Raw genomic sequence first — 12,471 nt, forward strand, 5'->3', positions numbered from 1 at the left:
CCTTCCATGAGAACCTCTCTCTAATGGCCCTATAGGTTTTGGTAAACCCTGGATATCCTGCCAAAGGTGAATCATGTGATGCCTGGAGTATCTTTTTCTTGAGCTGAGACCCCTCAGTCAAGAAGATCCGGTCCCTGTAATAGATGATCTCATCGACCACCCTGTACCTGTCATCTGCCACCTGCCCATCCAGAACCTCACATGCAAACCTGTCCTTGGAGTACTCTACTAAGAGTTGAGCCCTCCAGTCTGTATCCAAGCTCATAAGAGACAACGTGGTTGGTCTATGAGAAAGGGCATCTGCTACCATGTTGTTCTTACCCTTGACATACTCAATGTCAAAGTCATATGCTTGGATCTTACTGATCCACTTCTGCTGCCTCTCTTATAGCTGCTTCTGCTCCAAAAAAAACTTGAGCTTGTTGTGATCAGTCCTCACCCTAAACCTGTTACCCACCAAATACTGCCGGTACTTAGCCAATGCATGCATGATGGCCAGCATCTCCTTGTCGTATATAGAATACAACCTCTTGTGCGGAAGGAGCTTTCGGCTCTCAAAGGCTATAGGGTGACCTCCCTGCATCAACACTACGCCGATCCCCTCTCCTGACGCATCACACTCCAAAACAAATGGTTGCGTAAAATCTGGCAATGCAAGCACTGGGCAGCTGCTCATAACCTCCTTGAGCCTGTCAAAGGCTCGCTGCGCTGTGTCCGACCAACTGAATGCCCCCTTCCTCGTCAAATCTTTCAGTGGTGCAGCAAGCTGTGAGAATCCTTTGACGAACTTCCGGTAGTAAGTACAAATGCCAATGAATCCTCGAAGCTCCGTCACATTTCTCAGCTCCAACCATTCTCTGATGGCCCTGATCTTCTCCTCATGGACCCTCACTCCGTCCACTCCTATGATGTGTCCCAGATATAAATCTTCGCCAACCCAAACTCACACTTGGAGAGTTTAGCATAGAACTGTTGCTCCTGTAAGATACGCAATACTGTCTCAATGTGCTGGAGATGCTCCTCCCAAGTCCTGCTATAAATGAGAATATCATCGAAGAATACCAACACAAACTTCCTCAAGTGACTACGGAAGATGTGATTCATGCAGGACTGAAATGTAGCTGGGGCGTTGGTTAGCCCAAAAGGCATCACCAAGAACTCAAAGTGCCCACAGTGACACCTGAAGGCAGTCTTGGGAATGTCCTGCTCCCTCACGCGAATCTGATGGTACCCCGATCTCAAATCAATCTTTGAGAAGAAATGTGCCCCTCTCAACTCGTCCATCAACTCATTGATCCTGGGTATGGGGTATCTGTTCTTCAGGGTCTTCTTGTTCAGGGCCCTATAATCAATGCACATCCTCAACGTACCGTCCTTCTTCTTCACCAACACCACAGAAGAAGCAAAAGGACTCGTGCTCGGTCGAATGTGCCCAAGAGCTAGCAACTCTTGGATAGCCCTCTCAATCTCATCCCGATAGGCCTTGGGGTGCCTATAGGGGGTGGTGATCGTTCCCTGTATGCCCTGCTCCAGCTAGATGGTGTGCTCAACCCCCCGATCCAGTGGCTGCCCTGGTGGAATCTCCCCAAACACTATGGCATACTGATCAAGGATACACTGTATCTCTGGATGTACCGTCTGCCCTGTAGACCCTGCCTCTGATGCACGCAGCTCCACTGCCCACTCTATGTCTCCCTTTCGGAAGACTGCCTCCATTCGATGAGCCGAAACAGTTTGAGGTGGATATGTGTGCTATCCCCGTATCTTCGCATGCCTCCCTATCTTCTCATCATCCCACTCCATCTCTAGGGTCTTCCAATCTATCGTGACCTTCCCTAGAGTGATAAGCCACTGAAGACCCAATATCATGTTGGTGTCCGGAATATCGATCATGAAAAAGTGGTCAGTCAAAGTGTAGGTGCCCATCATCACTGAAAGCTCTGGGACATAACGAGCACACGTCATGGTTTGATCTCCTAGGAACAAGACTGAAAACCCATCGAAGCTCTTTGTTTGTATACCTCTCCGCTCAACCATCTGTGCATCGATGAAGTTGTGGGTCGCCCCACTGTTGACCAAAATTGATACCCGCTGGCCACGCACTGTCCCTTGTACGCGTAGCGTCAGTTACTTGGTAACTACTCGCAATGCTGCAAGGGCCCCTCCGGTGGGTGCAAATGATGCACCTCCTGCTGTTGGTGGTGGAGGTGGTAAAGGTCCTTGTACGGCATGGCTATCTCCTGCCTCCCCATCATCCTCGTCATCCTCTTCTCCACTGCTCTCAGACAAGACCTCAATAGAATGTGCTTTGCTAGCAGCACATCTATGTTCCAGTGCCCACGGCTCCTAACATGTGAAGCACAACCGCTTCTTCTTCAGCTCCCTCCTGGCATCATCATCAAGTTGTACACGTCCTGCATTCCCCCTTGGAGGTGGAATCCTCACGTCCTTCCCCTTAGACTGGAAAGTCTATCTCTGGGGGTAAGGTGTCCAGGTCATGGGTAAGACATCCTGTAAGCCCCGAGTCCTGCTGATAGCGTCCTCGAGTGTGGCTGGTCTAGTGGATCGGACTCGACCCCGAAGTGGCTCTGCTAACCCCTCAACATACATATAGACCCTTCGCGTCGTAGATAGGTCTGGCACCATCATGGAGACCCCCAAGAAATCTGCAATGTAGGTCTCTGGGCTCCCTATCTGTTTGAGCCTTGTCAGCTCAACAGACCACTTCCATACCATGAACCAACTAGAAAGGTTTGAAACCAGTAGCAGTTTTCATCAAGGTTTGATATGCTCAGAGCATGGGAAAAAGCATCAGGTGCCAATTGGATTTGTTTTTCTCTATTTTCTTATCCGCTGATAATCGACTATAAGATTCTCCTTGAGATGGAACACCATATTGATATCCATGGGCTAATTAGCTTCCCTCCGGTCAAATCGCTCTATCAATCTCCTGGTAAACTCAACATATGTTGTCACTATAGAGTGCCCGAGTGTAACCATCCCATGAAACCACCAATCCTGGGCCTCACCATCCAAATGCAATGTTGCCACTTTGATGGCCTTTGTCTCCGACATCTGGTTAAGCTGGAAATAAATGTCCAGCTTCTCCACCCAAGACTTTGCCGAACTGTTTGATGAACCATGAAACGTAGGCAAGTGGTGCACGGTGGGTGTCACCATCATGGTAATGCTGGTACCCTCTGTGATGGTCGCGGGGTCTGCTATCCCACTGGAGCTGAACAAAATCTCTGAATGGGAGGGCTTCCCTGAACTCCTGCCCATAGGCCTGGTACTCTGCAAAATATTCGCCCATATGTCCGGGCTCTGCCTCCTACTGGGCTACGACCCCTGCGTTTGCTCTTAAGAAAGTGGACATGGTAGAGCGTGTAGGGGCATGTGAGGCCACCTGCTGTGCAGTATCACGCTGCTCTAGCAAATGGTGGGATGCGCTCGATCCCTCACCAACCTAGAAAACCTGTGGGCTCTTACGCTGTCTGGCTTCTACTGCCGTGAATCTCTGCCCCATCACCTCAATTTGCCTCGACAAATCCTGCACTGATTTGAGGAGCATATCCGCAAATCTCTTCCCGTCATCATCTACCATCAGAGCACACTGCTTTGCGTCCACCACAGGCTCCCTCTGCGCTGCGTCCACTATAGGCTCTTCTTGTTCTGCGTCTACTACCGGAACATAGTCACCCTCTCCGTAAGTGTTCTCCAACCTATGCCTAGAGTCTCTATATCTCCGACCTCTGTAACAGATATAAGGTTTTTCCCCCGATGTCATAGATTGCTAGCTCCACAGGCTGAGCCAGATCTATGCTCTGATACCACTGTAATATCCCTTATCAAGAATATACCCCAACTCGAGCAAACTCCAACCAGAGATGGACTAGGAGGGCATTTACCAGATATGTCGCCTCTAAAAAGAGGACGAGATCCGAAGGCTACCTGGCCCTTTCCAGACTCTGTCTAAGAGTATAGGAGAAACACCCAAGTGGTATGATAGCCAAGAATGCTCAAGAGATACAAATAACAATGATGCAACGTATAATAATAAAACCATAAGCAGATACTCAAGAAATGCAGAGAGAATGCTAGGCCATTTTATTATACTGAGTAATAGAATGAGTACAGGAGGTGATCAGGAAGATGGCACCTCGACTTGCACAAGGCAAGTGAAGAAATACACTCAGAATAGCAAAGGAGTGGCCCCTCTCTGAACTGCGTCCCAACTGCTGGAGAACTGTTGTGCTGCTAGAAATCAAATGAGGATTTGGGGCTGCTCCCCTCCTCGGAAATGGCTGAAACTCTGCAATCGGGCTCTACTCAAGAAACCCAGAAAAGCCCAGAAAGTGTTTTTGGAATGGCCGACCCCTGAAAATCACCCCCTTGGGGTTCTACGCAGTCTCTCTGTGCTTTGCGTCGCCACTGAATGAAACCCTCCAGAAATATGCCTGAAACCCCTGCCAAAAACTCTCCAGATGCAAGGGCTGATCCCCTACTTTATCTCTCAGCACAAATCCTACTGCAAACCCTCAAGCCAGAACTGCGTCCCTCTCTTAGTGCTGCACAGTCCTCCAGAACTGCATCCCTCTCTCAATGCTGTGTAGTCCTCCAAAATGCTGATAAAACTGCTTCTGAAATGCTGATGTAACTACTGCTGAAATGCCAATGGAAATACCTTGCCCGAGCAAGCACTAGAAGCCCCCCGGGGCTAAGGGTGAGATCTCCGAACGGAGACACTCAATGCACTAAATAGTTCTGCAGACTAGCTAAACAGCTAGCGTGCTCTAAGTCGAAATGACTATCACAAATGCTCATAACTGAATGATCCAAATGAGGGGGTTCCTCTCTCTTTTATAGCCCTTGCCTCTCTCAATCCCAAGGCTCACCTCCTCCTGCATGATTCCCCTCTTGCCACGTGTTTTTTTTCCTTCCTGCGCAGTTCCTCCATGTGTCTGCGTGGGCTCCATTTCTGCGTCCCCCTTTGGCCCCCTTGGCTCCCCTTTAAGTCACAACGTTGTGCTACTAGGAAGTGACTTTTTATTCTAAAAGTGAGTTATTTCCCCCTTCCTCACTTTTTTATTTACAAATAACTATAGAAGGCAAAAATTGAACAAAATCGAATATTCCAATTAGCCATGGCTAATTAGGAATATTATAGAAATTCACCCCAATATTAGCGTGCTCCTCAACCAACTGAGAAATTTGAACCTCCAACAAATCTTGCTGCTCAAATCCTCCAAAACGCTGAGTAACCTCTCCCAAAATTCTCCTTATGCCTCCAAGCCAACTCAGCTCCAAAATCCTGGAGTGGGCCCTCTCAACAAGTGGCCCTCACAAAGGGACTGCGCAGGCCCAGTCCAGTCACTTTTGCGCTAGCCCAAATGAAGGAAACTTGGCCTGTAGTGTAGCCTCTCCAACCACTGGAAAACCCCTGCAAAATTTCTGCTAGACCACAAGGGAATGTGCTTCTAAATTCGTGGAAATGATGTTGCTCTGTAGCTCACTTTCTTCATATATGTGTGGTCCTTCTCTGTGCCCAGTCTACTCCAGAATTCCATGAATTAGCCTGTAGAAACACCTCTGGATCAGCTCCAAAATGCAACAATGGCTCCCCTAGGGTGGCACTCGAAGTCCACCGAAGAAAGAGTTGAGATTTCCCCTTGGAAACCTCATGTGTTGAACAACACTTGTAGACTTGGCTCAACAGCTCAAGCGTGCTAGGTAAGTTTGTTTGTCAAAGGTTCAAAAGCCCCAAAATGATGCATGCTTCTCCTATTTATCCTTGAGCTTCCTTTTCTCCATGTGGGTCCCATGCATCGACCCCCTCTTGACTTTCTCCCTCCAAAAGTGCGAATTGTCTAAGGGGTGTGTATTTCCCTTTTGGGGTGGCCCCCACCATCCACTAAGAGATCAATTTGCCTCTCTTCCCCTATGTTGGAGTCTTCCTTAGCCAAAAATTGCAAGTGGGGTCCTCCAACCCACTTTTCCTAAGTTGGAAACCAAAAATGTCAAAATTGAGCAAAATATCTTTTCATAGTTTGTAACAGAATAGTAGAGTGTAACTGCTATTTTCAATGATAGTGCCTGTGGGTTACTGGTGACCTCAAAAAAATACTCTTCAACATAGCACCTTCTCTTCGAATTCATCCCTTGAGTCTTTACTTGTATCCATGTATTGCACAATGAAACAAAGTGGGACTTGATGAAGTTGGTCAATAGTGACTTTTTTGGTCTTTTGTTTTTAGATCATGGAGAGTGAAGACAGCTCCTGTAATGCTGCCTGAAGTCTATACTGCACCACAAATTTATTTAGCCATTTTCAACTATCCTAAGCGTAAGGGAGCATCTCCTTATGCATTATCATATTGATATAGAACGTGCTGTCTTTTTGTGGTTTAAATTAACGTCCAAACTAATTGAGTTTCCAAACACTACAATAACCTTGGATGTATTTGCACTCTAGTGGGTTGTTTGGGATACGAAAACTGTAAGAAGTTATCAGAACAGGAATTTATGGGAATTTAGGCAAAGTTAGTTACCAGAACTCTTGAATGAAATATATGTAAAATCAAAAGCAATCATCCAAAAACATATTTTAATTTATCTTCATCTGCAATATGGTCCCAATAGAAGTGAAAGGAACACAATATTCTGGAAAACTGTGGTAGAAATAGTGTGTCAATTATGTATGTTGATGTGAGATTCAGATGGTGATCTCTTCATCCTTGATAATGTTCACAGTTCTATAAAGTACCCTGTATTCATTGCGGAAATAATTTCAACAACATATTTGATTGCATTCCAAGACTTACCCTGCTTGTTTATATTGTTTTTACTATCCAATATCCTTCATGAGCATGGATTTGTTTCTTTGTCAATCTGTAGACAGTTTTTGATGCTCCAGATGGTGACAATCCTGTAACACTGGACTTGGGGAGTATGGGAAAGGGTCATGTTTGGGTTAATGGGAAGAGTTTAGGGAGGTATTGGCCATCCTACCTTGCACCAGATACTGGTTGTAATGCTGTATGTGATTATCGTGGAGCTTATAATGAAGATAAATGTGCAAGCGACTGCGGAAAACCCACACAACGTTGGTAAGCCCCTTAATTCTCTTTTTTGATAGGTATATGTTGATTTTTCTACAATTAGTCATTTGTGCATATTTTGAGAAAATACTACATATATTATACAGAGGATAAATGTGTACAAATGGAGAAGCAAATGTCTTATTGCAGCCACCCTGCATGTTATATTTGTGAAGAAAATATGAAAGTATTAAGGGTTTTGCAATTTTTTTGTATACCTTTACTCTGTTAAAAGTTATCATCTATTTTTCATCAACAACTTTTCTTCCTGATGCTAGCCAAGATATATATATATATATATATATATATATATATAAGTCATGAAGTCCTTCAAATGTCAACAATTTATTCTCAAACTTGTATATTATTTTACTTCCCTTTATTCCAAACAGCTGGTGCAGCAACATGACACTGACAGTCTATAAGGTGGAGTCAGTTGAATGACCAAGTAAAATAACATTTATGAACTATCTTGTTTATCACTAGAATGATGAATCTTATAAAGTCTTGAACAAAATAGGTAAGGAGGTTGTCAACATTCATTCAGAAGGAAACGAGCATCAAAAATTATTTATTGAAAGTAGGCTAACACCAAGGGAAAAAATTATAGTATAATAGTTTTATGTTAAGCAAGATGACTAGGGAAAAGTGATGTTTCTTCTATATGTATGTGTAGAATTTGGTGCAAAGTAGATTTAAATTTTGATTTTAGGGTAGAGTAGGAGTTATTGAATTAGTAAATATCGAAACATAGATATATTCTAGAGCACCATCTATGTCAAAGAAAACCTTAGAAACATAATTTCAATTATGGTCTTGCATACTTTGACTGACCCCCATCTTCCCATTTTGCAAAATTACTATTCAACAATAAGACACCAAAGCATTAGCATATACAATATATACATCCTTGTGGATCTAGGGTTTACACTTAAGATTTCCACTGCTTTGTGTTGGTGTTCATGTTATGGCTCAAATGTTTCTAATGTAAGCCTTGAGAAAACCACAAGGGGCTTATGAACATGGCTCAAGGGACAAACTTTTCGAATCAATGGACTGCTGACTGTAAACCTACTTGGACTCCTCACCTCTTAACTATCCTATACAGATGCCAAGTGGTACACCATGATTTTAAGTCATAAGTGTGTTATTTTATCTTTAACTAAAACTGGGGGATTTTATATTATAAAATACTGCCAAGAATTGGTAGTGGAAGTTACATACTATATGCAGAGCAATTTTGAGCAGCTCATTACAATATTAAAATGAAACATATCCAAATCTTGAACTATATCTGGAGAGCTCTCAACATATGTTTCAAAAAGATTATGATAGTATGTGAGAAACCTGTAGAAAACACTTAGTATTTAGACTACCTTATAGTAATTGTTAAGAGTCAAGACATTCAATTAGGTGAAAAATCCTAAATCGTTTAGCTCCATATGGTGTTGCTTTAGTCCTTTTAGTATCCTTGGGAGTATTGCTTGAACCACATTATGTTGTTTGTTGATTATTTGCTCTAGCAATAGAGATGACAATGGTACCTGAACTGTCATGATAGATTTGAATCTAGAAAGAACTGTCCACTTGAGAGAATTCAGCTCGTCCTTCAGGATTGATATCCTCTTGAGCTGGGATGACAAGACCCCCATGTTCACATCCTCATGGGAGCAATTACATGCCATATTCCTACAATTTTCACAAAACTGAAATCTTATTGCAGCAACTAGAATTTGTTTTTCTAATTGTTAATTATTTTAACAATTTATCTGCTATGGCAAATATCAAATAAATCCCATTGCAACCTTCACAAATAAAATACTGCAGAAATAATTGCGCTGGAAACTGAGAAAATACTAGCGCACAATAAAATTTACACCGTTATTTTTGGACAATTGTTTCCGGAAAAACCCAATGTGGGAAAACCGGTGCAACAGTGAGGGTTTTTATGATTATGTAGCAGTGAAATCTATGTACAATCTATGGATGCCCAACTGACGATCCAAACAACAGGAAAATCTGGGCAAAATTATTTTAAGGGAATTACCCTTCTTCCACAAGCAATCCCGACACAAGTTCTCTTCAGAAACTCATCCTTGTGGAGCCTCTGTGTCAGCCTTTGCACTGCTCTGCACAGTCCCTGTGACATCTAGCCTCTGAATTGCCTCTGATGAAGTTGTATTGCCTGTCTTTGCTGAGGAAATTGCTTCTTCGGCACCCTAGACCCTCTTCCTGACCTCTGGAATTGAAAACTAATTTCTCTACAACTAAATCGAATTGGTTCTCTGAAGCAACTGCGTAGTCCTATGCGCTGCCTCACTGTGAATAACTCGCCCCCTTGCTGCTTCCTCTCCGGATTTGGAAAACTTACTCCAGATCACTGTCTATGCCCTTCACTATCTCTGCTTCGATTTCTGGCTCTCCTACAACTGCTATTGCTCTCTGGAAATCGATCTACCAAGGAAATCAAATTGTTGGTGTGTCTTCTCCAAGTGCACGTCGACTTCCTCTTATAATCCACTGTTGGAGCACCAATGGCCAAGATTAAATCTTAATCAATGGTTAGGATCACCTTAGAGTCGATCCGTGTGAGTTTCTAGATGATTCACACCTTGACTTAATTAATTTTGATTAATTAACCATATTCCCTAAGTTTAGACTAAGGAAATATTTAAAAAGCGACTAATAATCTAATTAATCCATCTCTAGGTATAATTTCCAGAAATGATTTATGGGTTTTGGAGATCTCATACATTCTAGCCTCTCCACCAAATTTTGTGGCTAGAACACATCCGATGCTACAGAAACTAGCACTCCCTCTTAGCGAGGATGTGTTCTCTCTAGTGCTGCACTTCCTGCCACAACACCCTGTCTTTGTATCACCTCTTGTTACGCTGCTAATGTCTGGTTGTTGCTGCCCATCAACTACTATGCAACTTTGATGCTACATCTGTGCTGCTGTTGACTCTGCTATACCGCTGCCAACTCGGCATCTGCACTACAACTCCCTCTCATCTGTGGTTGCTGCCATTACAACTACTTAAACTGAGAAGCATCTGAAATTTTGAATCAACTATGTTCAGTATGATGCATTTGTCTCCCGCGTCTTGACTACTATTAGCTACTGCACTATCCACTGAAGTATCTACGTTGCTACTAACTCTACATTGAGCCACCTTCTCTGCTATCAACACTGCACTGCGCTCCTCAGCATTTGACTGCTACTAGTCTACAACTATCACTCTGGTATTGACTGCACCAACCGCCACTGATCCATCCTGCTACTGAATACTGTGGGCCCCTGAGCCAGGTAATGATCCATGAGGTGGACTCGTCACATACCCTACCCAATCTCTGTAGCTCTCTAGGGCTACAACTCCAAGTTTCCCCACCTCGATCCTAGAGGTATGGTTGCCATCATCGTGAAGTCTTCCTCCAACCTGGAGCGAACTTTGTTGATCTCGGTCGACGTTGCCTGTTGATCCTGCTTCTCCAACTTGTCCCTCTTCTTGAGAGGACACCACGTGTTATAGTGATCGAGCTCACCACACTTGAAGCACTTGACCTTCGACAGGTCCTTCTTCCTTCTTTGCTCCCCCTGTCATTGACTGGGACCCTTTGATGCAAGGGCCACATTCTCCTCCTCCTCCACCTCCTTTGATCCGCTGCTACTACTGCCACTGATGGAGCTATTGAGCAAAGCTCGCCTCAACTAGTCTTGCTGCAAATTAGCTCACATTCTGTTCCATTGTGGCAAAGTATCTCTGCCCAATATACTTTGGACGAATACTTTCCAATCCTCTGAGACATTGTTTAAAGCCAATCACACTAGTTCGGATGGTTGAGGTGTTGCCCTAATAGTTGTAAGTTGGTCTCGGACCTCCTAAATCCAGGTGAGGAAGGGATCTGTCTTCCCCTTTCTACATCTCGATGCATCTTAGCTCTCCTCTAGGAACTTCTTCGCTCAGAAGTACCTTGGTATAGTGTGGAAACAGCATCCCGCATCTCTTTGGTTGTTCCCTTGGCCGCTATATGTGAGACTATATGGTCTCGGACTCTATCTAGGATCAATCGCTTCGCCCTCGCCATTTCCTTCATATATTCTTTCAACTGATCCACATCCTGAGGAACTTCCACCATGTTATCTATGTAGGCTTTCAGGCCATATTCATTTAGAAGGAAGGACATCGTAACCTTCCAGATGTAGTTGGAAGCTCCATCCAACCTATCTTGATCTCTAAGCCTTGCAGTGGCAACCTCTGATTCTATCTAAAAATCCCTATTTCCCTTTGCTTGGCTGCGGCTCTGCTATTCGCACTCCCTCCTGGAATGCGCAGATTTGCTAATTACTACTACCATTCTGCCTGGAAAAATCAAACTTCTGAGACTCGAAGTTCCCTTAGACAAATTTGCCCTCTGTTGTGTGTGCTTTTCTCTTCCACCTAACGCGGATTCTACTTCTACAAACTGCAGCAAAACCCTCTGTGTCCAACCAGAAATTTGCTCAGTGAAAATTTCAACTACTGCTGGAATCACTATTCCAGGCAACTCGAATTTTCCACAACCCTGCAATTGAAAATCGAACCCTTTCCCCAAAAATCCGGCCTATCTGTTTAGGTACTGCGCAACCTCTGAGAATTTCAGCCTACTACTTCCTCTGGACAATGAAATTCTCACCTCTGCTTTTGAGCTTCCCAACTAATCACTTACGCTCTAATACCATGTGAAATTTCAAAATTGAAATCCTATTGTAGCAACTGGAATTTATTTTTCTAATTGTTAATTATTTTAACAATTTATCTGCTACGACAAATATCAAATAAATCACACTGCAACCTTCACAAATAAAATATTTCGGAAATAATAGCACTGGAAATTAAGAAAATACTAGCACACACAACAATTAAATTGACACTGTTATTTTTGGGCAATTATCCCCGGAAAAACCCAATGCGGGAAAACTAGTGCAGTAGTGAGGGTTTTTATTATTATGTAGTAGTCAAATCTGAGTACAATCTATGGATGCCCAACTAGCGATCCAAACAGCAAGAAAATTTGGCCAAAATTATTTAAGGGAATTACCCTTCTTCCACAAGCAATCTTTGCCCAACTTCGCTTTAGAAAGTCGTCCTCCTGGACCCTTTGTGTTAGCCTTTGTGCTGCTTTGCACATTCCCTATGACGTCTAGCCTCTAAACTGCCTCTGATGAAGTTGTATTGCTTGTCTATGCTGAGGAAATTGCTTCTCCGACACTTTGGACCCTCTGCTTGGCCTTTGGAACTGAAAACGAATTTCTCTGCAACTAAATCAACCTCATTGGAAATAACCCGGCCCCTTGTTTCTGCTACTCTGGATCTGGAAAACTTATGTAATG

At 43.6% G+C, this 12,471-nt stretch overlaps 1 protein-coding gene across 1 annotated transcript in view; it reads left to right on the top strand.

Annotated features, from left to right (window-relative positions):
- Positions 1-12,471, top strand: part of BGAL9 (beta galactosidase 9) — a 474,420-nt gene that overhangs the window by 408,573 nt on the left and 53,376 nt on the right. Inside the window, exon 17 of the mRNA XM_089453307.1 lies at positions 6,895-7,106. Coding sequence (XP_089309433.1) covers positions 6,895-7,106 — 212 coding nt within the window. The remainder of the gene's footprint in view (positions 1-6,894; positions 7,107-12,471) is intronic.

This window comes from Pinus tabuliformis, chromosome X, assembly GCF_031772625.1.
Source record: "Pinus tabuliformis cultivar Carrire ecotype Pingquan chromosome X, CPIR1, whole genome shotgun sequence".
NCBI classification, from domain to species: Eukaryota; Viridiplantae; Streptophyta; class Pinopsida; order Pinales; family Pinaceae; genus Pinus; species Pinus tabuliformis.